The following is a 26,346-nucleotide window of genomic DNA, read 5'->3' as shown; positions in this document are numbered from 1 at the left end:
GGTAATGTAGTGCATTTTTTTGATACCTGTATTTCACTGATGAAAATAATTAATTCTTCACTTTACAGTTTTTTTAATTTCCCCAATCGTCATCCTTTCCTCAAGATCCACAGCCTAAGGGGAGGTTTCAAGTCAGTGAGGTTCTGAGAGGTTAAATAAACATGGAGATATGACTTTACAAAGAATTTGTCCCTCTGATAAGGAACTTGAAGCTGATAGACCCAAAAAGTTAATGAATTTATTCTGAATTTAGCATCCTGCCATGATTTAAGACTTTCCAGGATGACAGCTTAGGGGTCCAGGGCTTCTTTCAGGACAATAAAATTGTTCTAAAATTGATTATCATCCTAGATATACAATTCTGGAAATATACCAAAAACAAAAAACCACAGAACTGTTGAATTGTATTCCTGAAATGTACATAGTATATGAAGTACATAAAGCTGTTATAATAAAAAAAAAAAAAAGACCTTTCCAGGAAACTCCTGTTACACTGCAATGAATTCTACCAATTACCATTATGTTCAAAAATAAGAGTCCCCTCCCAGTCACCAAAAAATAACTGCTTGATTATTTGAAGACAACTAATGGAATGGAAATCCCTTTGGCTTTCAACTGTACTCCTACAGTAAGCAAGAGGAAATATTTCTTATCTTGATCTTCAGTTAGAAATGGCCAGTCTTGGGCCTCCCCGGTGGCGCAGCAGTTGTGCGCTGGGTTGCAAAGCTGCCCGCAGCCTCTGCAGCACCGGTTCGATCCCCGGCTGCTCCTTGGCCACCGGAAGAGGGTCCCACATGGTGCGCAGACCTCTCCTGCTGCCCGCTGCTCCCCTCAGCAGTGTATTCAGGTCCTTCTGCCTGCTCTGCTTCCCACTCTGGCTCTGGTGGGTTCTCTCACCCTCCCGCGCTTCTGACTGTACCCAGTGCTTGTATAAATAAATAAATCTTTTTTTAAAAAAAAATTTATCTTAAAAAAAAAAAAAATTGGCCAGTCTTGCCCCAAATTTGATACTCAGCAAGGTCAGATAGAGATTAAATAGACAATCTACACAAACTTTCTTTCCAGGAGCCCACGTATTTGCTCGAGATAAAGTATTTGTCCCTTAGCCATGAGTCAAAAGTTTCAAACTGAAAATTAAGAGCCCACTGTGATGCCCTCTGAGGAGAAGTCACACCTGAATTTCTTCCTCCCAATGCTCATGTTACTTGTGAAAGAAATCACTGATAAGGATAATCCAGTTTAAGGGGAAAAAAACAGGAAAAAGTCTATTACTCTTCCTTACTATGATGCCCACTGCAACACATAAGAACTTTACAAGTTCTAAAACAACGTTCAGGTCCAGCACCCAATTTCTCAGGACGCCTAAATCTGAAACATAAAGGAACTTCATTTTAGGTAAAATGGAGCAAAAACCTCTAGCAGCTTGAAAAAGGAACCATTTAGACCTTCAGCCACAATCTCTATTTTGAACAAGCTCAAGATCACAATCCTGTGTACATTTAGGTGGATGTTTTCATCACTTCCCTTGAAACAGAACATGTAACTATCTTTTCATATAAAATAAACTTCAGCCCCAGACTCCAACATTTCCTCCTAATAATTACAGTCACATTCTTATTTGTATTCCTATTATAAGAAACTTTTTAGTGGGATAATCCTCAAAAAAGGTGATATATGAGGATTAAGAATCACCAACCCCTAAAGTAAGTTGCAAAAAACTGACTTCTTCAAGAGAAAGAAATAGCAATCTCTGAATTAAATAATCACCAGTCTCTAAAAGTTTCAGACTCAGAGTTCTCTAATTATAGGATAAGTGGGAGAAAATATATAACCAAGCAGAAAATGAGTGACTAGTTTCCCAGAAAAAAACAAAACAAACAAAAAAAAATCACAATTTTTCTCCTATTACAATTGGGGGAAGTGCTTCAAGTTAACTATCACACTCTCTGCATTAGTCTTTGCAAATACCTTCAAAGCAACTTTTTAAGTATTCTGTATAACTTGGAATTGTAAAGAAACTTCCAAATGGCATCCCAAAAGAAAGTCAAGATTGATTCTGCTACTGAGCCCAGTCACTTTAAATGTCAGGATGGGAAGGCAATGGTGTCTCCTAATTTGGTATTACATTTGTATGGGCATTCTGGTGCTAAATAGAATTTAAAAGACTAAAAAAAAAAAAGGTGCCAGATAAGAAGCTGAAGTTCAATAAATCAGGCCACAAAAGAAACTTCAAGACCATTTATGTTATGACAAATGAAGATCCTGGTTGACTTGACTGAACCTTGGAAAACAGAAATTCTCAGAATCCAACAGAACAAAAGCTCCATGAAAGCAAGAGCAGTCTAGTTCACGACCACCTCTCCTGCCCAGAGTAGGCACTGAGTACATTTTTGTTGAGTGAATGAATCTTGTCGAGCAAATAAACCATGTTGGAATGCAGTTTCCAAAAGTGAAAGGTTCAAGGAGAGATCCATTTTCAGTAAAGATTTTAACATGTAATACTATCTTTCCCACAGATTTTTTTAAAATGTTCTGTTATGTCTCAAATATCACTAAAATTATCTTTTGTTTCTCAAGAACAAAATGCACCAAATGGTGAGTAAATGGGCCTTGATTCAGACGAACCTCACAGAAGAGTATTTTAAAAGGAAAAAACTGAGATTAAAACCTATCACACCACAGCTTACCAACCAGCAAAATTGGATATGCGTATTTGATAACAACCATCTCCAAAAACTGTTGGTTTCCTCTGGTTTCTATTTCAGCTAAGTAAGCAGTTTTTTCAGCCTATTGACTTTAAAAGTTTTCCCTTCATGGAGCCAAGAACTTAACTTCTCTTGCTATCTCTCTTAGTCTTCCCAAACTTTCTCACAATTTTCCTGTGCTGCTTTAGCTTAGAAAATCCTTCCCTTTCCTCCCACCCCACACTGAAAGCTCCCTCCCCCTAACTACTATCCATTCTAATTTTATGGAAGCTTTATTATTTCCTTGTAGCAGAGGTCCGATCTATTTTTTTCAAGCTAAATTGACTTTACGCTATAAAGTAAAATCCTCTCCTTAAGTTTTTAAATATCTTCCCCTATAGAAAATAAAATCATTCAAACTACAGTGAAGCATAGAATCACCTACCAGACTGTACCCTTTCTGCCGTTGCTCCTCCAATACTTGTTTCTGGTGGCAATCTTGTGTTCCCTTCATCATTCTAGCATCTGTATTTTCTAATCCACAGAATCTAATTTTCACAGTCCATAATTTCTAAGTAACAATGTAACTTAAAATTTTCTGCTATTAAAAAAACCAAACAAACTAGAAACAACAAATACTGGTGAGGAGGTGGTGAAAAAAGGTACCCTCTTGCACTGCTGGTGGGAATGTAAACTGGTCCAGCCACTCTGGAAAGTTGTGTGGAGGTTCCTCAAAACATTAAAAATGGAGCTACCATAGGATCCAGCAATTCCACTCCTAAGAATCTACTCAAAAAACACAAAAACACTAACTCAGAATGAAACCTGCACTTGTATATTTACTGTAGCACTATTTACAATTGCTAAGATATAGAAACAACCCAAATGCCCCAGAGCAGCTGAATGGATCAAGATGATGTGGTTGGTATACATACACAGTGGAATACTACTAAGCAATCAAAAATGATGCCATTTGCAGCAATGTTGTTGGAGGAGGTAGGGATTATGCTAAGCAAAATAAGTCAGAAGGGGAAAGATAAATATCAGATGGTTTCACTTATATATTGAATACAGAGAAAGTGAACAAACAGTCAGATAAAAGACAAAACTTGCAAGCTGACCATAGATATGGGGGATGCCAAAACAGGGGAGGGAAGAGAACAAGGGAGTATGGTGATAAAGCACGGGTGCTGTGGTGGTTGGTAGGAGAACTACAGGAATTACAACTGTGGGAGAAATCAAATACTGTCCAAAAATTAACATTGTAAAAAAATAAATAAATAAGTAAAATTTAAAAATCTACTATAAATTGTTTCCCAAGGGTAAACAACCTTGATAAATGAAAGGAATTATGGACAAAAATTAGTTTACTTGCAATAGCAACCAACACTTTAATGTGTTTAATCCTTTGAGTATTTGTCACCAGGAAGTGAGTAGATACAGAAGAAGGAATGCATGTTACAAATAATTTGTAAAGATCATTTCATTTGATCTTTATAACAAGTAGGCAGTAACAAGGCAAGTAGGGCAGGCATTTATTACCCTCATTTACAGATGACGAAACTAAAGATTAAAAAGCCTAAGTGACTTAGCCAACTAATGTCACCTGACTAGTGTCAGTCCAAACCCATATGAAGGTCTTGCCTCTTCCAACACAAGGTTGTCTACTAGAGACTCCTCTGTATGCTTCTGTCTATAGTCAAGGAGTAACTCCCCAGAGATTCAGCATTTCAAAGGGTGGACAGATCTCTGACTTTTTTGGGGGGCAGCGGCTCCCTTCTGGAAAGCCACCTTCAACCCTCTCCTATAGACCACCCTTGACAAATAATTCTTTGAAAAATAATTTCCAACAGTTCCTGTTTTAAAGGAACTTACTCATAAAAAATTCTAAAAGTTTGAATCAGCATACGATTTTGCTAATAAAATTCTGGGCAAATGCAATATTTCTCAGTCTCAGACTTGAAAGCTAGAATAATAAGAACACAGAGCAGTCAAAAATTATGCAAGGCAATGCTGCGTGTTTTTACTCCACCACATCTGCCTCCATGAGTCTCCTGTGAGTCACTGTCTTTGGTGTTCAGTCATCATTACCGGAACTGTCATTCTCTAAATTATTTTACCTTGTTTCTTAAAGAAAAGCTCTACAATATTATACCTTTCACCACCTAGCTAAAGAACTTGCTAAAGTTAAGACCTCCTAACTTAATGCCTCAGATGTCTCGTTCCAACTTTTACCACTAACACTTTATAAATGGAAAGAGGCAAAATAAGGTTCCAATTCAATTATTTATTCATTCAACAATACACACAAAAACGCTATCCAATGCCAGGGACTAGGACCCCAAAATGAGTAACAAGTATCGCTCCTCTCTGTCAGAATAAACCAATCAAGGTTAATGTGGAGTGAAACAAGGCTTGAGGCAGTGGCCATCATAGAATACTTCTAGGAAGCAGTGGCCTGTGAGCATTTATAAGCAACTCTATTTTCAGCACAAAATAAATCTAAAAGACTCACCCCCACTCTCTGAAAGGTACAAAATTTACTTGCTAATCTTCAAGCTGAAAATCTAATAGCAGAATTTATTTAGACGCCCTGTCTAAATTTCAACTCATAACCTATGCTCTCTTAGGCAAAATTACTACAGAAGGTTGAACAAATTTTTCCTATACAGTGGCTTCTCACAAGTCTATAGAACAGGATTAAAGATAAGCACCGTGAAATAAAATGTACTTTAAAATATACAATCATTTTCCTAACTGGAAATGAATACTTTGAACAACCCAAGTCCCACAAAACATAGCTGTTGGAAGAGGAAACAGGTTCAAAAAAGTCCCACTTTAATACAACAGAATAAAAGGTTTCTTTGAAGTCACCAGAACAGCTTAAACAAAAAAAAGAAACAGAAAGCTATTGTGAGCTTTAGCTCCAGATGATGAACCCCAAACACACTGCAATGGTAAACAAACAAGTCTCTGAGCTGGAATCTGATTTGGTGACCTAACAAAACATTACAATTTAAGGAATGTCTCTCCCCATTCATTATTTCCCAAACAAAGTCCCACTGGCTGGCAACTTCTGCTTTCTTACTGGTTCCTGGATTTAAGGCTTGTAAATTATAATGCATAGTGTGGTTGGGGGTGGGGTGGTACATGCAAATGAAAACAACAATAAAAGAGAGTCTATGTTACAGAAATGAACTCTATCTTACTATGAGAATCTATTACTCCTTTATGTTACTCCAATGGATTTTAAACTCAAATGAAAGCTACCACTACCCACTAGAGAGCAGGTTGGAGGAAGGAAGGAGCACAATCATACACCTGCCATAACAGAACCCTAGAACGCCTCCCTCGCTTTTCCCCCCAAGCTCCTGCCAAGTCGCTTACCTGGAAATGGGGCGACAGACCCTCGACACTTTTGCTCTTCTACCCCAGCAGGTGAGCTCTATAGTCAGCCTTCCATTTGCCCGGCCCACCCTCGTCTGCACCACTCGGATCTCCATGTGAAAGGAGGGAAACTCAGCGGCCCCAAAGGCGGAGGAGAAGGCTGGGTGAGGGTCCTGGGTGATCCCTTTACCCCGCCCGCCCAAGGTGGGCCCGGGAACCCAACCCCAACCCACCCCCAGCTCGAAGCTGCTTTCCAGGATGCCGCCGAGTCGCTCCGAGCCTCGCTCCGGGCGGCCGCTGACCACCTCTCCCGTTTCGGGGGCTGCGGTTCCCACCCGGACCCCTCCGGACCGCGGCGTTCGCCTGGGCCCCGGGGCCCCGACCCAGAACCACCGCCACCCCAGAGTCCTCCCGGCGGCGCCGACACCCCCCGCCCGGGTTCCCGCCGGGGCAGCGCTGACCGCCCGCACCGACCACCCGCTGCCCCTCCGCGGCCCGGGGCCGCCCGCCCGCCCGCCGGGCCGCGCACCGTGTGGGACTGCAGGCTCTGGCTCGCCTCGATGGCGGCTGTCAGCGGCACCGTGTCGTCCAGCAGCACCTTGCCGGCCGGCAGCTTCTCCATGAAGGCCATCCCGGGACGCCCGCCCGCCAGCGCCTCGGGACCCGGGACAGGAACCAGAGGCGCCGACTCCCGCCGCCCGCCCGGCTCCGCGGCCGCGCCGCTGTCAACACGCGCCGCCCCGCGCCGCCGCCGCCCGCCCGCCCCTCGGGTCCTAGCGCCGCCGCCCGCGCCGCCGCCTCCCGCGGGTCCTAGCGCGCGCCCGCCGCCGCCCTGGCCCAGGCCCCGGGGTCGCCCCCAAGCGGTCCCCATAACGCCGGGCCTCAGACGCGGCACCCCACCCCACAGTTCCTCCCAAGATTCTCCTATCCGAAGACACCACGTCCTGGGCCTGCTGCCATTCAGGATCCCGCAGGCCCAGAGAATCCCACAGCAGTCCTCTCAGTTTGGGGCTTCTCACATGAGGCCCTCAAAAGCCTGGTCTGGCAAACTTCGATCTTTACAACTGCAGCGTCCCCACCCTGGCCTCCCAGGCCCAAGGTCCTTAAGACCCATAAAACTTCAAGAGAGGATCCTTGGTCTGCACCCTACAGTCCCAGAAACTTTTTAAAATTGCCCCCACCCCCACCCCAGATTCCATTTACAAGTCCCTTGAACTTGGCTCTTCAGACCCAAGAACCTAAGAACTGAGCACTCAGAACTAGGCCCCATTCTTGAAGCCCAGAACTCTCAGACCCAAGCTCTTAGAACTCTGAACCCTAAAAAGTGACCCCAGATCTTAGTTCAACACAATGCCTTCAACCCCATGAATCCTTCACCAAGATCCCTCAGACTTGGAGTCTTAGGGCCCACTGTGGGCCCCAAGAGCCATAAACCCAGAGAATTTTGTGGATCGATTCCTCAGCTCCAAATTTGCCCACAGTCAGCCAGAACCAAAGACCATCATTCTGACACTGTTAGGGGGAAAAGGATGTCCTAAAGCTAATTCCATACAGGCTTTGTGGACTCCACCCCCACCCCAGGCCAAAGCCAAAGACACTGGGAACTCCAAATCCCATCCCCACGAAAGGGAAGGTAGCTGGGAACTGAGGGTGGGGTTAAGCAGCCAGGCTGATATAAAAGGCAGACACGTGGGCTTTGGGGGGGGTCCCCCATTTTGGCTCTCCACCAGCTAGCAGCATCTGGCCAGTTCTGAGAGTGACTTTGGGTTTCCAGGTCAGCGGATCGGGTAGGACGCATTAAAGACTTTATTTCCCTATTTTCTCCCTGAGTTGTACATTTTCCTTATTTCCTTTTCCCTTGTAAATAAACCTTTTATTAACCTTTTGTGTGTGCCTGTAGTGGAGTATTAATAAGTCCCTTTTAAGCACGCGGGTGAGGACCCACAGCCAGGAACCCGTTCAATATCGGGGCTGCTCTATAACAACACCATCTGTACCAAATCTCACACACACACACACACACACACACACACACACACACACACACACACACAGAAATCACAGAGATATTGCATTCTAAGGATGGTGGAGTTAGACTTGAAATTAGATGACCTTGATCTCCAAGACTCTGGGTCTTACCAGATGTGTGTGACCAACCTCTCTGAGCCCCAATTCCCTATCTCCAAATGGAAACAATACCTGTATGGACACAAACTGAAAGGTCCATGCAGGAGGCTGGAATGCAGAAGCCAACCAGGAAGCCCACCTGGGGGGCAGGAATGCGGATACCTGCCAGGAGGATTCAGGCAGTGAGCCTCCCCCCACCCCCTACAGTCTCTTCTCAGACAAAGAACCTCTACCTGCCCCAGGAACCTTTTCGCGCCCTACAAACTTTTCCCGCCTACAAACTTTTCCCGCCGTCAGAGCCCAACTTCCCACCTGACCCCTCCTTACCCTATAAAACCCTGCTTTCCCCCTAACAAAGTGCGTGGCTTCATGACCCCCACCTTGGGTGTGTGAGGTCCGCCCGGGGAGCAATAAACTTTCCCTCCCTTTGAGAAATGTAGCCTGGTTCTCCTTTTCTTTACCGTGCCGAATCTTTCACAAACATTATCCGTTGCTTTCTTCCTCTTACTTCTGAGAACGCCAGGTTTTTAACTCATAAATTTATCACCCCTAAATTTCTATATTTCAGGCAAGTTTTCTGGTGACAGCATCAACACCACCAAAATTTGACATCTAAATTGCACTCTAAAGGGTAACCTCTGCAGATCTTAAGTTTAATGGATTGTGGGTAACCCCAAGGGGCCAAGTAGTCATGACAAACTGACTTAGGGACCAAGACCCAATGGAGAGAAACATGAAGAAGGAAACATGGAACTTCATGAGTTGGTGCTAAAACAATTAAAACTCTTCCTGCGTTTCACTGTGTCCCAGTATGTTTAAAACAAAACCATGTGTCAGATGGAAGATTCAACTTTTTACTTCCGTTTCCTCAAAGCAAATGGGTTATTTTATTGACAGACTCACAGAAATCAAAATTCTTCTTTAATCATTACTTCTGTCTGATGCTTACTGACCAAGACAAGGCTATTCTCATGTACTGCTGGTAGGAGTATAAATTGGCCCAACCTCTCCAAAAGGCATTTTATTCATTTACCAATTATTTACTGAGTACTTACCATGTAAACTAGGAACTGGGATTTGACAATACTGTACAGATCAAGGGCTCTGAAAATGTTCTTACCTGGTAATTCCACCTCCAGGAGGATATACCAATTGTAACAGGGTGGTCCCCAGGAAAGGGGGAGGTTCCCTGCCCCACCCAAGGGAGGGTGAAGCTGAGCAGGGAGAGAAGAAGCTGCAGAAGAGACTGAGGAAGGAGCAGGATGGAGCCAGGAGACCTGGAGGAGGCTCCTGGAGCCTAGAGACACGTGAAGAAACTGCGCTTGTCTTTTGGTCGTGGACTGGGTGACACAAATGTGGGTGAGACCCGTGGGGAGGTGACCATGGCAGCTTTTATCTTGATGTTGATTTTGCTCTTTTTCTTCCAGGCTTGTCTGGTTGTTTCTGACCCTTTTCTGTGGGTCCCAACTGGAAGATGCTTTAGACTTGTGGCAGGCTTTGGGGCCTTGTTCTGGGCCGATCCCATATGGATGGAGTTTTACCCACGAGGGGATGGGTAACTTTGGGTGCTTCATTTAGAAACTAGATTCTTTGCCTTTCCTGTATTGTTTCCTAATTGTATTAAAGTTCCTTCCCATTAAAGTCTCATGTTTTGTGTTGATGCGGCGGATGGCAGAACCCATTTAGAATAGGCAGGTTTGCGGGGTTTGGGCTGCCCCTCTCCCTGTCCTATAACACAAGGAAGTAATTAGAGATTAGTGCAAATATATAACGCACAAAGATAAATAGCTAACAATAAGGGGTTGGACAAATCATGGTACAATCATTAGAATATTTTGCAGTGATTAAAAAGCAGATTATCAAAGAATATTTACTGATGTTGGGAATTGCTCATGATATGCTAATAAATGAAAGAAAATGTATGCACTTATATGGGCCCATGTTTTATTTACAAGAAAAACACCAAAAGGGACCACCAAATATTAAAAATGTGTTCTCTAGGAAGTAGGATGATTCTTTGCATTTTTATGATTTTCTGATTTTTAAAAATGTCTCACGAAAATATTTCACTTGCATGTTTAGAAAAAAGTCATACAACTGAGTTGCCCGGGTCAAAAAAGAACACCTTTGTATAATGTTCTTGACAAGGGAAATGGAAAAATGAGAAATCAGATATTTGATGGAATGATTCCAGTAAATAACCCTTAATCTAATTTCTCCCTTTCTCTGGAAATTTTGCCAGAAGCCCCTCAGAATATAACAATATGGTAAGCCTTATGATTTTATTTTCTACCCAAATTAGTGCCTTGTCAGTGATCCTCTGAAGATCCTGGACTTAACTGGGCCCCTATATACCTTTGAGGGGTATATAGCCCTCCACATCCATTTGGTTTTGGAATGGCTCATGCTAAATGTGGGGAAACCCGCCCCCAGAGCAGAGCTGATCTGAACCAAATCAGCTTTGCTTTCTGTCTCAGGCTCGGTAAAGCTCATGAAGAATGCAGTCCCGTAGTTTTTGCCACATATACAACTACTCAGTGCTAGCAAGGGGGAAAAGATTTATACTCTTCATTGTTGCCAAATGTTTAGATGGCCCACAGGTTGTTTATCTAACAACTTGACATTTGGCCAGACTGACTGAAAAGAATGAGTTTTAGTGAGGATATTTCCGGACCTGGCAAATGTTCTACAAATCAAATCACTGAAGCTCGTGAACAACAGTGGTTCCTAAGCACTATCACCTCCCAACTTAAAATGATTTTCTTTAAATATTCATGATCTGGATATAAAACAAAAATTCAACTCATACTTATTTCCTTGACCTGTTAATATTTTCCACACTACAGAGGAATTTTGCCCAGGGTTTATACAGAGGTCATTTGAACTGGATTGTATTTAAAAGCCACCCTAGAAATTGTGGCCTACAAATTGAAGTGGGGCCCTCTACTAATCCTGTTCTAGAAGTATTACCAAGATTAAGTCTTGGGTTTCTAATGATTTTGAACTTAAATGTCTTCTGCTAGCGATCTTGTTCCAACCCATAATTTCTCTGAGAATTCTTATCTCTGCAGTGTTTGTAATCCAAATGAAGACAAGCTCAGAACAAAATAAAACATCTGGAATCCTGGAGATACTTATGCGTAGCCCAAGAGTAATTCTACAACACTCCTATTCTTCCCAGACAGAGCTAGTTAATAAGTTATGCCAACACATGTGGCATTCAGAGTGACACAGCTGCTCAGTGACAGTCAACTCTTAGTAGAGTATGTTTTAATATAAAACCTTAATAGATGTAATTTAATAGCAATTTTCTTTGGGAGCAAATTGGTCTCTGAATCATACTCCAGGAACATAAAAGAAAAATGACTAATAATTCAGTACAAAGTGAAAACCTGTGGTTACCTAAAAGGTACTGGTGTACATTTAGCAATCCCTTTTTCTAGATGAATAAACAAGACAAATGGTGTCTGTGGTGAGGCTTTCTCTGTTTGCTACTCAAGATTTGCTGCTCAGAAAAATGGGTGACATTTCACCAATATAGAAATGTTTCTAATAGAATATAAAAATTTGTTAAGCAATTTTCCAGTACATTAGGTTGAAATTGCTTAAGATGGGTATGTCTTTCCATGATAATGAGACTTCGCATAATTTGCAGGCTTACAATGCCCCTATGTGGAAAGTGCTAGTACAATTTGCCTGTTTTAGTCAGTGCTTTTGTACTGACATGTGACCTGGTACAATCAAGTTCACCACCTCTCAATTATCTGGAAGAGATTTCCTCATCTGAAGGTCATTTACATTTTAATTAGAAAAGAGTCATTCTTTCTAACAATTCACACAGGACTCAAAACGAAAACGCAAGGCAATAGGCTTTCCTTATAGCTGGCTTTTACATAGTATGAGTGATGTGAAACTCTTGGCTTTAAATAAAAGTGACAAATCATCATTTACAGAGCAGTATCCCTAACTTGTTGCCTACTTTCTACTTCTCTATTCTGACTTTGCAATGATTTACAGATACCAAAGAAAGCTATGACACGTGCAGAGCACTTAAAAAAAAAAAGGGAAATTGTATTTAGACAGCAGTAGTAAGCCAGATCTGACATTCCTTATTTCCCCACCATATTGGATTGCCACACTTCACTTTCAGAATAACCTTTTGCTGGATGTCCTCACAAAAAACAGGAGGCAACAAGTTATGTGTGGAAGCCACCAAAAAATACTATATAGGAAATTGCTACAACTAGAATAGGGAGTAAGATCAAGACTACTCTAATGAGAACACTATAGACCCACAGAATGATAGAAAAAGGGCTTTGGAGACAGGCAGGCTCCCAGTTTAAATCCCACTTCTACCACACACTAGCTGTACAACCTTGGGTAGATCACATAGTATTAGTCTGTTTTCTTGCCTATAAAAAAGGGATATGAACCTCACAAGTTGTTTCAAAAATACAGAAAATTAGCTTGTGATAAATACTAGTGATAACATCACTGTATTTTTGGACCTGTACTTCAAGACTGCCACTAAGTCCCAGGGATGAGTTTTGCAGGCATAGGAAATGTTAGCTTCAAGTTCTTATTTGTACCTCAAGCTGCCCATTTTTTCTTTCAATGTTACATCAAATTTTCAGCACGTGTAATGTTTTACATATAAATAAGCTCTCTTCAGGTGGATCTGACTCATGAGAATAAAGTATCCTTGCTCCTGATAGTGATTTTGGTATTTCCACCTTCATAAATGAGTATGAAATACATTAGTTTTTTAATCCTCACTATATATGCATCACTGCCCTCTAGTGACTAGAAAAATTCCTTAACCAATACACTTCTAGCTTAAAAAAAAAATCTCGTTACTGATTATTAGCAGGAGGAAAAAACTTTTTCCACCTGTATGTTCCATTATAGATCCTTCTCTTAAAAAATGCTGCAGATGGGCCTCGCGGTGGCGCAGTGGTTGAGAGCTGGGTTGCGAAGCTGCCCACAGCCTCTGCAGCGCCGGTTTGCTCCCTGGCCACAGGAGGGTCCCACATGGTGCACAGACCTCTCCTGCTGCCTGATGCTCCCCTCAGCAGTGTACTTTGTCAGTCTGCCTGCTCTGCTCTCTGCTCTGGCTCTGGTGAATTCTCTCACCCTCCTGCGCTTCTGACTGTACCCAGTGCTTGTATAAATAAATAAATAAATAAATCTTAAAAAAAAAAATTGCTGCAGATGACCATTCAGTACGAATATATTTCATATTTCCTCTTCCTTAGCCCTCACAAAAAACCCAGTCTCTATGATGGTTTTGTACTTTTATTTTTTTTTTTACAATAAGCATGTATTATTTATGCAATGGGAACTGCGTAATATTTTCAAGAAAGGGAGAAAATAATGTGCACTAAAATAGAAACTTTGCATTAAAGATCTATTATGTTGGTGTAGATTTCCAACACAGAGAGCTTGACATCTTGAAAGACTGGTCTGTGTATACTGTGTTTATCTGTGTATAGTGTGGCCCAGTTAGCTTTCAAGTCAGGGAAATCTCTAGCCTTATTTAAAGGAGAGAATGGAAAATAGTAGCTACTGCTACTGTTTTTATACATGACAGTATATAACTGAGTCCAAATCCATCTGTAAATCCTTCTTCAAGAACAGAAAATCCATTTGACAGGCAAGTGCCACTGAAGATTGAGCAAGAAGCCATCTTGTTGTAAACATAACAAATTAGAAAAAACTTTAACAGAGACACTGTTGAACAGGATTTAAAAATATTTACTAGGTATTCAAAGGTAGGTATTCAAGGATGACCCAACTTCTCTCATCTTCAATAATTAAATGCTAGCTAGTTATAAATTCAGTGAGACACAGGTAGGTCTGTGTTATCCAAACACAACTAGGTTTCAAATCCTAAAATAACCTTCAGCTAAATAACCTTCCCAATTTTTCTTCCAATTTTGAAAACAGATGATGAATATACTCAAGTCTATATTAAGCAGAGGTCCAAATTGGAAAGTGGATATTTGAACACCCCACCACCAACTGTCCTCCCCTAACATGGCTTCTGGGCCTGTTGGTCATTTCTTTGTAAAGAGCAGCAGTCCTTGCTTTCCTCACAAGCTGTTAATAACAGTAACACTGAAGACTGAACTTGCATCTTTAGATACATACTTTAAGATTTTGGAGTTTCTGGGACCATAACTTTAACCCAGCCTTCCATAACAGTCTTTTGACTTTCTATTACAGAACATGACACTGCAATAATAGCAATGAGTCGCTTCAGCTTTTTCACTTCTGCAGATGCTAAAACAACTTCTCCAGTATATAAAGGTGCTGGAAAGTTAATTTCCTGGGAAAGAAATATACACCCCGGTCCTGGCATTTTAGTACCAAGGAGAGCAGAAATAAGTCCATTGATCAACACTCCATGTACAATTGTCTTTCCAAACTTCGTATGTTTTGCAAAATCTTCATTCAAATGCAAAGGGTTGACATCACCCGTTAATTCTGAGAAGGTAACCACATCCCTCTGTGTGAAGGCCCTGCTGAGTTCAGCCCGGTCTCCAACTCTGATGTGCACATGCTGAAAGTGCTGCTTGCTTAGACCTGGCTGGTTCAGGCAGATTCTCCTCTGAAGTCCACACCACCAAAGATGATAGCTGGAAATTACTGGGAACATCTTTAGCAACCCCAAATCCCACCAACAGGAGATGATAGCCTGCTTCAGTCTTCAAACATTTTGTTGGCATCAAAAAGTAGAAGAATGTTTCTAACATTGAAGACTACTCAATCCAATACTAGTTCCCTACTATTACCAGACAATGCAAGGAGAAATGGAGAAACCTAAAAGAAAAGTTAACATTGAATATAAGGAGAAAATTGTATTGGAACATAGGACAATATAGAAACATGCCCAGTTTAATATGATAACCTAGACTGACATAGTAGTATTTTAAAGAACATCCTGAGCAGTAGCCTTAGATAAACAAGTGATCCCAGTAAACTCAGAAAGAGCATTTCAATATGTATGGTACAAGGTATTAAGAAAAAAATTAAGAGACTTTACCATTAGGATTCCAAGTTTTATCTCAAAACATCTCCCATACAATCTAAAATCTAAGTGTTCTATTGTAAGCAATGAAGTCCTAAGTTCCAAGCCCTCCCACCCCACAAGATGATGTTAATTAACCTAGATTTATGCAAGCACAAAAATGGGACATATATTAAAAAGCAGTTTTACCCACCACCCAGTATCACCTGAATTTCGTGAAGGAATACTTTTTACCTGAATTACTCTGAAAGCACACTTCTTGCCTTTATAGGATCCTAACAGGGTCAAAGAGCTCCACAATTTGACAAGGCCACTGAGGAAAGATCAAGCAAGTATAAATAAAGATATGCTTTTGCAACATGCCCCTAGTACCTTTTGTTAGTGATGGTCCAGAAAGTTTTTTCCAGATACCCTAACTTAAAAAGCATTAACAGTAAAAGCATAAAGATAAAATGAGTCTCAATTAAGAATGTTTCTAAAACATCCATTTGAATTTGCAACGATAATCATCAATTAAGAAAAGGTACAGTTTTAGCCAAATCACAAGTTTTGCTCTCTAGAATATAAACTCCTACTGGATATTTATATTCCCCCAGCAGCTTCTAAAAGCTGCTTAGAGTTCACAATAACAAAACTCTTCTCATTCTCAGCAATGAACATTTTTGCTCTATTTCTTTAGTCATCCCTTTACTGTTATATCAGAAAATTTCCACTATCTCATACCTGCTACATATTCTCAAGATGGCTGACAAGGTCTTCTCTTCATAGGTTAGGACATCCAAAGGTAAGGCAGCATCAACCTAAGTATGGAATAATGTTATTAGCAAACTATTATCGTCACCCTTAAGTCCTAAGAATTAATCCTGTCAACTGCTTTTCTCCTTCAAAAAGTGTCATTTTTTTTAAGTTACATATTTTTGTCTTTTTTTTTTTTTAAGATTTATTTATTTATTTATACAAGCACTGGGTACAGTCAGAAGCGCAGGAGGGTGAGAGAATTCACCAGAGCCAGAACAGAGAGCAGAGCAGGCAGACTGACAAAGTACACTGCTGAGGGGAGCAGCGGGCAGCAGGAGAGGTCTGTGCGCCATGTGGGACTCTCACCCGGTGGCCAGGGATCGAACTGGCGCTGCAGAGACTGCGGGCAGCTTTGCAACCCAGTACTCAACCGCTGCGCCACAGGGGAGGCCCAAAAAAAGTGTTATCTTTTTTTTTTTTTTTAGCATACTGGAACTGTTTATTGCTAACTACTCCTGTCTGGAATTTTCCCCCTATACTATAATTTCTTTATAATTCTCCCTTCCAATAATTTCTTCATATTGCTAAGGCTTCCTCACTTTTCAAATCTTTAAACTGTTCTTTCTCTGATTCTCAAGACTAGGCTCAATCACTTGCTTTGCTCTTTCATGTAAAGGTCTCCATTAAGTCCTTTTTCATAATGGTCATCATTCTTACCATTGTATAAGATAATTCCTGCCAAAATAACCAAGACCATTAGACTATGAGACAGAGGCTATTTCTGTCTATTTACAGTTATAACCCCAGGAACCAGGTTTTATTCCTGACATAAAGAAGGTGCACAATTATTTTTTTTCTTAAACATTTAAAAAAATTAGAATTACATGAGATTGCAAACAAATGTTCAGGGAGACACCGTGTACCCTTCACCCAGCCTCCTCCAATGTCAGCATCTTGCATAACTATAGTATATTATCAACAAGGTCACTGAATAGAAATGCATTCATTTTTGTGTATATATTAATATACATAGTTCTGTGCAAGTTTATTAAATAAGTTTCATGTAACTGTTATTAAATAGTTTTATGTAATCATCAGCATAATTAAGTTAAAGAATGACCACGAGGCTCCCCTTTTACCTCTATATTGCTACCCTCATCCCCACTCTCTAATCCCTAAGCCTAGGCAACCACTGTTTCTCCAGATAGTATAATTACGTTATTTCAAGATTAATGGAATTTTACCAAGTATGTTACTTTGTGAAAGTGAATTTTTTTTTTTAAAGATTTATTTATTTATGCATACAAGAACTGGGGTCTAGGTCAGAGGTGTGGCAGTGAGAGGATTCACAAGAGATAGTGGGTAGCAGAACAGGGGGATCTACTAAGATACACTGCAGAGGTGAGCAGCAGGCAAAATAGAAGAGGTCTGCTATGCCATGAGGGTTAACTCCCTGGCCTGGGATCAAAATCAGGCTGTCACAGTGATAGCGCTGAGACTTAAGCCCAGGCCACCAGGGAGGCCCTTTTTAGCCTATTTTCTAATTGGATTATTTGGCTTTTTACTATTGAGTTTTTAGAGTTCTTCCTATAGTGTAGGTATTAGTTGTTAGTCAGATATATGTTTTTAGGAAGTATTTTCTCCCAGTAACTCTTGTTTTTTTATATTCTTAACCAAGTCTCCTGAGGCATAAAAATTTTTAATTTTGATGAGGTGCTTAGCAGATTTTGATTTGACAGAATGTATGAATCAGATAATAATTTCCTGAAAATCTTCTGTCTGTGTTCCATCTCAAATTTCTAATTGCTTTCAAGTGAATGTTAAAACAGAAGTACTCAAGATAAGGAACTTCATCAGAATGTAAATCAGCAATATCACTAGGCACACTGTTTAGTTCAGCTATTGTGTTTTTTATAGGCCTTCTCAGTAAGGGAAAAGGTGTGCTGATTTACGTTCTGACAAACCAGAAATCTTCACAATTGGCAAAAAAGCAGTTTGTGGGTTACCAGTCTAGACCATACTATAGTAGAACAAATGTTTGTTTAGCAATTTCCTTGTCAAACAGAAGGCATTTGAGAACCTACCAAAAATTCACTTAGAAGGTCTGCCCCTGTAATTTCAAATACAATTGTAGAGTTTGAACATCTTAGGAGTATTCAATCTTCCAAATTATTCCATACCTCTCCAAACAGGTCCTTCAGGGCTGAAATAAGCAGTTGTTTGAACTGTGCGGCATTCAGTACAACTCCACGCTCCTGAAATTCTCTGTTAAAAAAATTAGAGAAAAAACACATTTTCTTAAATTTGATGCTACCCAGAGTCATAAGAAAGCAATTTAAACTAGAACAGGAGACTGAACTTACAGACAGACTTTCAGGTAGTAGTGTTCAGAGGGATTTTTGTAAACTACTCTTTCATATGTGGTACCTGGAGCTGGCATCTTCTCCAACGCTGATCACACCTATGGTAATTATGAAGAGGACTAGGAATTATCAAGATGAGAGCAATTTCACATTTTTTAAATAAGAATGGACCTATTTGAGTTTTAAAGACCTCCTAGTACAGTTATTCATCGAATCCCGGTCAAACTAAAGTTTTACACACATAGACACAAAGGAAGTTTCTATATTTTACATATGCCAAGCCATTGTACTCTTTTTTTTTTTTTTTTAAGCCATTGTACTCTTACTTCTATTAACATCTCCCACCTAACACTTTCCCTTACCAAGTAGTGAGCTCTGTGCTAGATGCGTCACATGCCTTACGGTCACAGGACTTCAAAGTGATCTTATGAAATAAAAAATATTCCCACTTTTGAGAGAACACTGGGAAAGAGGTACCCTTGCTTCCACCAGCTCCCTTCCAAATCTAGTCTCTACATCAGCACAGTGAGCTTATTAAAACCTACTCCAGCCTCAATATTTTTCTGTTCGAAACCTTGTATCTTCCATTTCACTCAGAGCAAAAACAAATTTCTTAAAGTTGACAGAAAAAGCCCTACCTATGCTGTTGCTTTCTCCACCACTCTCACCTCAAGTCCTACATCTCTGCTCAATCCCCTCTACCACACGGGTCTAGTAGGACTTCCTCACACACCAGTTTCCCTCCAGCCTCTAGACCTCACCTCTACTTTTTCCACGAGCTGAGAATGCTCCCGGCTGAGTCCCTGAACTCCTTAGGACATCTGCTCAAATCTCACCTCTCGATTTGGTCCATGGGCTAAACGATCACAACACCTCCCTTCCACGTCCCTGTCCCTGCCCTACTTTCCCCTCATAGCAATTCGCGCCGTGTAACACATGCATGTAATTTACTCTTTTTTTAAAAGATTTATTTATGCATACAAGAGCTGGGGTACAGGTAAGAGGTGTGGTGGGTGAGAGGATTCACCAGAGGCAGAGTGGGGAACAGAACAGGCAGATCCACTGAAATACACTGCTGAGGGGAGCAGCGGGCGAGACAAGAGAGGCCTGCTGTGCCATGTGGGTAGCTCCCTGGCCGGCAGGGATCGAACTTGTGCTTCACTCCCCTGCCCCAAAAGACCGAATGCTCCACGAGAAACGCGAATCTGTCTTGTTCATCGCAGTTTCCCAAGACGTAAAAGACTGTCATGCACACAACATGCATTCAATATATAATCCGCGGGCTAAATCTCGATTTAAAAAACAAAAATAAAACTCAACCCCCTACTCTCAGATCAAGTAGTCAATTTTCAACTAACCTCCGCCATTTACTCGGCACCAACCATTCGCTCTGCACCTCTGTGCCCGTAGTCTTCACAGCCACTCTAGGAAACCGAGACCAGAAGTCGTGTTGTCTACCGACCGGGGAGGTTCGCCGCCAGGTTTCCCCTGGCGTCCGCGGCAGCCTCCCGCGCTGGAGCTCGGGGTGATTTAGGCCGCGTCGCGCCGCGCTGCCAGCCGCCGCTCCCCAGTGCGCAAGCGCAAGACCGGGCGCGCGCGTCCATGCGTCACCAGCACGGCGACTGGGCCCGCTCCGGGAAAACAGCCGCTCTTCCATGGGCTTTCACTTACCCGCTCTCCGCCCGAATAGCCCGACGCCTCGCTTATCTCCTGTTACGCGCAAGCACCCACCAAGGTTTGGCGCTGCCGAGCAGAGGTCAGAGCCTAGGCCGGCAAACTCGAGGGGGTGTTTACATTTGGCTGCTGCCTGTCCCGCCCCCGGATGTTTGATCGTTGCTACGGATATGACGTAATCACGCGGCGTCCCCTTCAGGACCCAGGCGTAATCATCAGAACTCACGCCTGGGTTAACTCTGCGCTCCCTGGTGCCCACTCGGGAGAAAACTGTGTATGCAAATATATCTGCATAGAGAATGGGGCGCCGGGTCTGTTTGTTCGATCCGGAAGCTCGCTTCGTAGTCATTTGTCTGATTATTCATCTTTATGCCTAACACCCCTTTCTGCTGAGCATCTTGTAAGTCAGGCACTCGGGAAGGACAGTTCTCAATGTCCCTTCTGGTGCCATCACAGAGTAGGTGTTCTGTCTGGGTTGACGTGAAAAGATTCAGTTGATCCCGTTTCCAAATGTAAACCAGGTTTCATCCATGCATTTACTCAATAAGTCCTTGCCGAGCTCCCGTTTTTTACTAGGTACTGGGAACTCAGTGGGGGACACCACCTATACTCACGAGATATATATGGTTTTTAATAACAGCCAATATTTAGCAGATGCTCACTTTGTGCCAGACACCATGCAGAAACCACAGCTTATCTCACGGAACTCATATAATCCAAAGATAGCTTTTAATATTATCAGATAACACCCACATAATGGGAGAAAATGTCCTAAACCAATCTTCTGGTAAACCCATCCTACCAGAAAAAACTGAGTAGCTCAGTTTTGGACATAAAAGAACTTGGAAACTTTTTCACTTTCTAATACCAAACTGAAATTGGAGTGCCTTACAATTGCTTGAATTCTCAGTGTTCTCTTGTTCAGAATTGAGGATTAAAGAGACTTTTAAATGAGAAAGACCTAGTTGGTGGACTTCTGACATACATTTCAGCTTCTGATTATATTTATACATGTATATATAAAATGAGAGAGAGTGTGTGTGTGTTTGTATGTGTGTGTGTTCACTGAGCGCCAGCCCAGGAGGCTGCGGCGGACGCTAGGCGAAACCTGGCGGCGAACCTCCCCGGTTGGTGGAGGCTTAACGTGGGAAATTTAGGATAGAGGCATCACAAGACCAGAAATTGGAGGTGGGGGTAGAAATTATCAACATTATCATTAAACCAACTATAAAAATGAAAAATCCTTAATCCTGGCCCAGAGATGGAGATAAAGGAATTATCGGTGTAAAGGCAGGAATGGCCACAGTGCAGGTTTTCTGATCCCATGCAGACCGGGTAAAGGAGGAGTCAGAGTCCTCTGGTTTTTTTGCAGGGTTTTTATTGGGGTTCACCAGGCATATGGCAGGCAGGGATGCTGGGGGGCCAGGAGGCTGACAGGCCTCCCAGCCCCCAGCAAGTCTTCACTCTATCTGGGCTCTCTGGAGTTCGTTCTGCTGTTTCTCGGATTCTCTTTCGACTTCTGCTTTGGCTTCTGCTGCTGCTGCTGGCGTCCCCGTGATGCCGCCCTTAAAAAGCACAGTCTTAGCTCAGCTGAATCCCATCTACCTATGCCCACACCCTATTCCAGGTGCACACCATCAGGCATGCATTCGGGACCACAGGGATCCATCATCTATCCTGATGGCGGAAGGGCAGAAAAGCCTGACATTTTCTTTACCCCACAATCAGTCATTACAAAGAACTGCTCTAGAAAATACCCATAGGTGTATAGTCTTCGACCAGAGGTTGGATATGGAGGTTGAGGGCCATTACAGAGATTCACGGGTCCTTACGAATTAATTCATTTACACCCTAGAAGTGATTGATTTAACAATACCACAAAGGAATAAACCCTTACCCCCAAAAGGAACACTATATCAAAGTAACTCCTGCCCTGGCAAAATGCAGCTCTCATCCCAAGACTGCCTACCTATGTCTGCACAGGTGTTTCTTTTAAGAAACCCACCCCTTTCAAAGGCAGCTGTTTCTCACTGCTTGTGTCTGTGGAAACATCTTCTTCCCTTTTTTCTAATACACCTGCCCTTTTTCCTAATACATCTTCATCTCCATGCAAATTTGCTGTGTGCCACTCAAACGGGAACCCTGCCAAAACTTTCCTCAGAGGTAACCTAAAGATCCCAGTCATCTGAACCCCAGTATCTCATCTGAACCCTATTATTTAACATGGGGCTCACAGATGAAGTCCTGAACTGGTTCTGACTGTATTTTTTTTTCTTTAGCAAGATTTTTGAATCATAACAGGACCCAAAGGTTAACCAAAATAGAGGGAGTTTGAACAAGTAGGGACTGGATTATCTTGTCTTAGAACATGCAGACATTTTCCCAGAGGTGCTGGGTAGGCAGGAAAGGCCGCAGTTTGCCTCCTTCCCCACTCAGAGATGTCAGCCTTTCCATAATATGGGGTAGTTGAAGCCTTCTGTACAAAAAAGCACTATGAATAAAGGAAATTTATGGCAGCAGGTTTCTGGCCTAGAGTCAGATTTATTTAACCTTATTATTTACCAGCTGAATGTAAATAATAGGAATAGCAAATCTCTGTCCTTGAGTCCTGTCCCTCTGCCTTTGTCTGTACCCTTCCTGTCTCATTCTCCCTGAGAGATCCTTCATCCTCTAATTTCTTGAAGTGGCAAAGGGATGATAGCCTGAATCTTATGTAGTTACTACTGCTGAATATGATATAGTCCCTACCTATATGTGTGAGGAGTGAACTTCTGTCTTAATTCCATGGCTAATTTTTCTGTCTGGGCAATGAGAGGTCATCTTGAGGACAGCAAACGCTTTTCTCGGCCGGCCTGCTCTCTGAAACACAATTGTCAACTTACGAAAAATCTATTCTTTCCCTCATTTAAAACAGGAAGGTGTATTTTTTATTATTATTATTTTTTTAATCTCGTTTCACTCTCCCAAGTCTGCCCTGCTGTCCTTACAAGATAAGCAGAAACAGGAAAAGACCATCATGACCACCCTGGCCCTGTACTCACGAGGCTTCAGTGGAAGAGCCAGCAGGACCACCAAACTAATGCATTTCTTGCATCAGTCACTCCCAGTGTTACCTCTGCCTGGGACAAGAAGCCCAGGCTGATGGTAAACTGGGTTCCAACCATTGCTTGTCCCTCAGCCTCTTTAACACCTGCCGGGGAGGGTTCATCTTCAGCAGCCCTGACTCCAGGTATTGGGATCAAGAGCCCACTTGTGATTGTGGAGCTTTCCATTGTTGTTTCAGAAGCTTCTGGCAGTCTTTCACAGTCTTTTCAAGACTGTGATTAAGGCACACACCACAAGGCCCTGGGGGAAGTGGGGGGTGTGGCACACAGGGCAGTTAGCTGGCAGTAACTAGAAGCTTCTTCACAATCACAAAGGTGAGCACAAGGGGGAGCTGTGCTTTTTGTCTTCCTCTCTTCCTAGCACAGTGGGGCCAGAAGTGTAGGGCCAAAGGAGAGGCATGCAAACCCACTTTAAAGGGACAGGGATAAAAAACCAAACCTTGCAAGCAGACCATAGATCTGAGGCAAACAGCAGGGAAGGAAGGAGGAGAGGGATCTTGGTGCTATGGTGGTGGGAGAAGCAAGGCAGAAGGGAGAAATCAAATACTATCCAAAAATTAACAAAGATGTAAGAATATAAATAAATATTAAAATCTACTCTATAGATTTGTCAAAAGCGACACTCACATGCTCTGCTCATGACATTCAGTGGATGCTTCCCCATCATGGGTCCTTCAGGGGGGAGGGCCAGTGTACACCCTGCCCGAAAGATCCTACTGGGGATGGGCATGGAGACTCCTTTGGAGGTTTGGAGATGATCTTTAGACTTTGTTCAATGCAGGACATAATAATTCCCGCACCCAGTAGGGGTTCTAATTGGAGGTACTTACGCAGGTTCAGGGCATCTTCAGTGACCCTAAGGAAACTCATCTCTGAAACCCACCAAGACTGACCTCCTCTCCCAGAACCTACTAAGCTCAGCGTTAATGGTAAATATAGGAGATTAGAACCAGCAGCATGGCTAATAGCATCTGTTTTCTATTTCATTGATTTTTTTTTTCTCCCATCTGTGGTAGTTCCTCTCATTTTTTCAAGTTTGACTATTGTTTTCTAGGTTCCTAAGATGGAAACTATAAAGTTCATCTCACTTTTTTTTCTAGAGCTCCTTGCCTACAGACTATAAACATTTGAAAGAGTAAAGCTACTGCAGAGACTAGGTAGATCCAAGAGAAGAGCAGCAAACGAAACAGGTGAGTCATTTTTGCCTTTTGTTTTTGAAATACAATTTCAATTGAATATAAACTAATACATAATTTCTAAACATGAAGCTAACAATTCATCCAAGCAAGTTCTTCCTAGCCTGTAAAACAAGCATTACTTTTAAAAACACAAATGTGCCAACATTGCACTTAATTAGAAGCTTAGAAATAGAAACCATCTGCATGTTGTTGATCTAGACTTACTGAATTTATTTCATGTCATATTGTGGTCACTTTTACAGCTGTTAGACTTATTTTCAATCACATTACTGTTCACAGAATTCACAGAATTCATTAACAAGCTAGTATTTTACATCCAAGGGTTTTCAGTAGCACAGCAAAATAGAAAAGAGGCCCACAAGGTGCTTGAGCAAGGAGCCCGGGTCTGATATTAGATAGCTTTCTAGAATGTTATTGCTTTATTGGTCTTATTGTTAAAAATAATAAATTATTCCCAGGAAACTCCCCCTGCCAGGTGTTCTTTATACTGAGACTGTTCTGGATTCACTGGAGACAAACCTGACATGTGGGGGCCGATCAAACTCCCACCTGTGTTCTCTGCTGTTCTGGTAGCTCTGAGGGCTGGCTGGAACATCGCCCTTCCATGCCTGTAAATACTGTCCAGTTTGCTAGTTTCCTTCCTGTACTTACAGCGATGGACTGTATTCACATATCTATCTTATGTAAAACTTAAATAAGACATAAACAGAATGGGCTCAGTGAAAGGGAACTAATGTTCCTAAGACAGCCAGTGACCATGCGGGGGAGAACATCTAAAGCAACAGAAATAACTCGAGTCTCAGTCTTTGACACATGTCTTAAAGAAAATGGCCAAGGTGGTTATGGTCCAAGGTGACTGCTTTGCGACATGAACTTAAAGACTTCTCGGTAGATTTCATGGCTGGGTTTTCTTATATTGTTCCATGTGAGTTTGCATTTTGTGAAAAACATCTTGGAGATTTCCTCATGGCCCCTGAAGCTCTGTCGAGACCAGGGAGAGGGGACTGATTTGCTCAGGGACACTGGCGCTCCGGTGCATCTGGGGCAGGATCCCTGAGAAGTGGTGGTTGCATCAGATTTGGGGGTGGGAGAGGATGCGTGTGCAGAGTGCAGGTGCAGTCAGGGCCTCAGTCCAGCTTCTTGTTGTTGTCTGTGTTGTGCACAGCAGCTAAGAAGTCGACGATGAGCTTGGCTGTCTTCCTGGGTCTCTCCATCACCACCGAGTGCCCACAGTTTTCCAGAAGTTCTACCTGGCTGTTGGCAATTGACTCGGCCAAAGTATCCGCACCAGACACATCGAGCACCTAAAGGACAGAAAAGGAAACAACAACAGATGGAAAAGATTCAGACACCCAGGTCAAAACTCCTACCTCAGCCTGAATTTTAGGACCAAGTCATTCCTGTGACTTTCAGATGGAACTGACCGCCTACCAGGAGTTGTGCAGCTGCCGGCATTACTGAGGGGATCTGGTCTGGTAGGGTTGCCAGACAGGTCCTGAAGTCTGTGAATAACTAGGAATGCTTTTCCAACAAAAAGGCTACCACTTTTCTAAAGCTGATTTTTTAAAAACTAACTCATTTAAGTTCATCTGAATGACCTTGCTGTTCTGCCAACTTGACCTAATTTTCCCCCCAACATCCTCTCTGGCACTGGATTTGCATTCAAATCCCCTCTCTTAATCACTTTCCCTTTCAGCTCATCATAACAGGAGTGCCCCTTCTCTCCATTGTTAACAGCAAAAATAAAACTGTAAAGAGTGCTGTCTGCTTTTAAGCTTTATTCTTATCTACCCAGATCATCAAAACCAAGATTTCCCACCTAGCTGGAAGGAGAGGTGGGACTTGGGGAAAAATGCAGAGCACCCGTGGATCGTGAGAGGGAACATTACTGGGAAGCCTAATGAAAGGGGGGAACACTGATGACTAATGGGACCTCTTTGCTTCATCACTCATGCACAGCTAAGGCTACTGTGGTAAATGAGCAGAAATAAAATCCAGCTCTGTGGAAAAATACCCAGAGGAAGTGCAGGTGGAGTCAAC

The 26,346-nt window shown here is 42.3% G+C and overlaps 4 protein-coding genes and 1 long non-coding RNA gene across 12 annotated transcripts in view; 1 reads left to right on the top strand and 4 right to left on the bottom strand.

Moving 5' to 3' along the window:
- PXK (PX domain containing serine/threonine kinase like) overlaps window positions 1-6,807 on the bottom strand; it is a 72,449-nt gene extending 65,642 nt beyond the window's left edge. For 2 of the 5 annotated variants that reach the window (XM_037491737.2, XM_037491747.2), the window contains exon 1: window positions 6,601-6,807. In XM_037491737.2, coding sequence (XP_037347634.1) covers window positions 6,601-6,702 — 102 coding nt within the window. In that variant the 5' untranslated portion in view covers window positions 6,703-6,807. The remainder of the gene's footprint in view (window positions 1-6,600) is intronic. The other 3 variants (XM_054695028.1, XM_054695026.1, XM_037491729.2) reach the window with 2 other exon arrangements.
- Window positions 6,808-8,617: 1,810 nt separating this feature from the next.
- Window positions 8,618-14,869, bottom strand: HTD2 (hydroxyacyl-thioester dehydratase type 2). Its single transcript, XM_054694982.1, has one exon. The coding sequence runs from the start codon at window positions 14,854-14,856 to the stop codon at window positions 14,350-14,352; it is 507 nt and encodes a 168-aa protein (XP_054550957.1). The 5' UTR covers window positions 14,857-14,869; the 3' UTR covers window positions 8,618-14,349.
- Window positions 14,870-14,963: 94 nt separating this feature from the next.
- Window positions 14,964-20,159, bottom strand: RPP14 (ribonuclease P/MRP subunit p14). Of its 2 annotated transcripts, none has more exons than XM_037491699.2 (6): window positions 20,001-20,159; window positions 18,330-18,427; window positions 18,147-18,231; window positions 15,952-16,028; window positions 15,463-15,541; window positions 14,964-15,020 (listed from the first exon to the last, which is right to left on the bottom strand). In XM_037491699.2, exons 2-6 carry the CDS (start codon window positions 18,404-18,406, stop codon window positions 14,964-14,966), a joined length of 375 nt encoding a protein of 124 aa, XP_037347596.1. In that variant the 5' UTR covers window positions 18,407-18,427; window positions 20,001-20,159. The 2 variants fall into 2 exon arrangements, with proteins under 2 accessions (XP_037347596.1, XP_037347579.1); XM_037491682.2 differs by lacking the exon at window positions 20,001-20,159 and adding an exon at window positions 19,688-19,890.
- LOC119230517 (uncharacterized) lies at window positions 19,929-26,066 on the top strand. Its single transcript, XR_005121773.2, has 3 exons — window positions 19,929-20,085; window positions 24,208-24,297; window positions 25,472-26,066. It is a non-coding gene; the product is annotated as an uncharacterized LOC119230517 (long non-coding RNA).
- ABHD6 (abhydrolase domain containing 6, acylglycerol lipase) overlaps window positions 24,014-26,346 on the bottom strand; it is a 50,184-nt gene continuing 47,851 nt past the window's right edge. For all 3 annotated transcript variants that reach the window (XM_037491655.2, XM_037491643.2, XM_037491648.2), the window contains exon 10: window positions 24,014-25,610. In XM_037491655.2, coding sequence (XP_037347552.1) covers window positions 25,434-25,610 — 177 coding nt within the window. In that variant the 3' untranslated portion in view covers window positions 24,014-25,433. The remainder of the gene's footprint in view (window positions 25,611-26,346) is intronic.

The sequence above is a fragment of the Talpa occidentalis genome, unplaced genomic scaffold, assembly GCF_014898055.3.
Source record: "Talpa occidentalis isolate TD23 unplaced genomic scaffold, MPIMG_talOcc4v2.1 talOcc4.10, whole genome shotgun sequence".
Classification (NCBI taxonomy): Eukaryota; Metazoa; Chordata; class Mammalia; order Eulipotyphla; family Talpidae; genus Talpa; species Talpa occidentalis.
The sequence above is the reverse complement of the archived record's forward strand: the minus strand, read 5'-3'. Positions and strand labels throughout refer to the sequence as shown.

Bases quoted from the DNA above. Each gene is read 5' to 3' on its own strand.
- HTD2 (XM_054694982.1), bottom strand. From the start codon at position 14,856: ATGTTCCCAGTAATTTCCAGCTATCATCTTTGGTGGTGTGGACTTCAG.
- RPP14 (XM_037491699.2), bottom strand. From the start codon at position 18,406: ATGCCAGCTCCAGGTACCACATATGAAAGAGTAGTTTACAAAAATCCC. The intron at 18,232-18,329 runs GTAAGTTCAGTC...TTTTTTTAACAG, and splicing joins TACTACCTGAAAGTCTGTCT to AGAATTTCAGGAGCGTGGAG. The intron at 15,542-15,951 runs GTATGAGATAGT...ATCTTTCCTCAG, and splicing joins ATCTTGAGAATATGTAGCAG to TGGCCTTGTCAAATTGTGGA.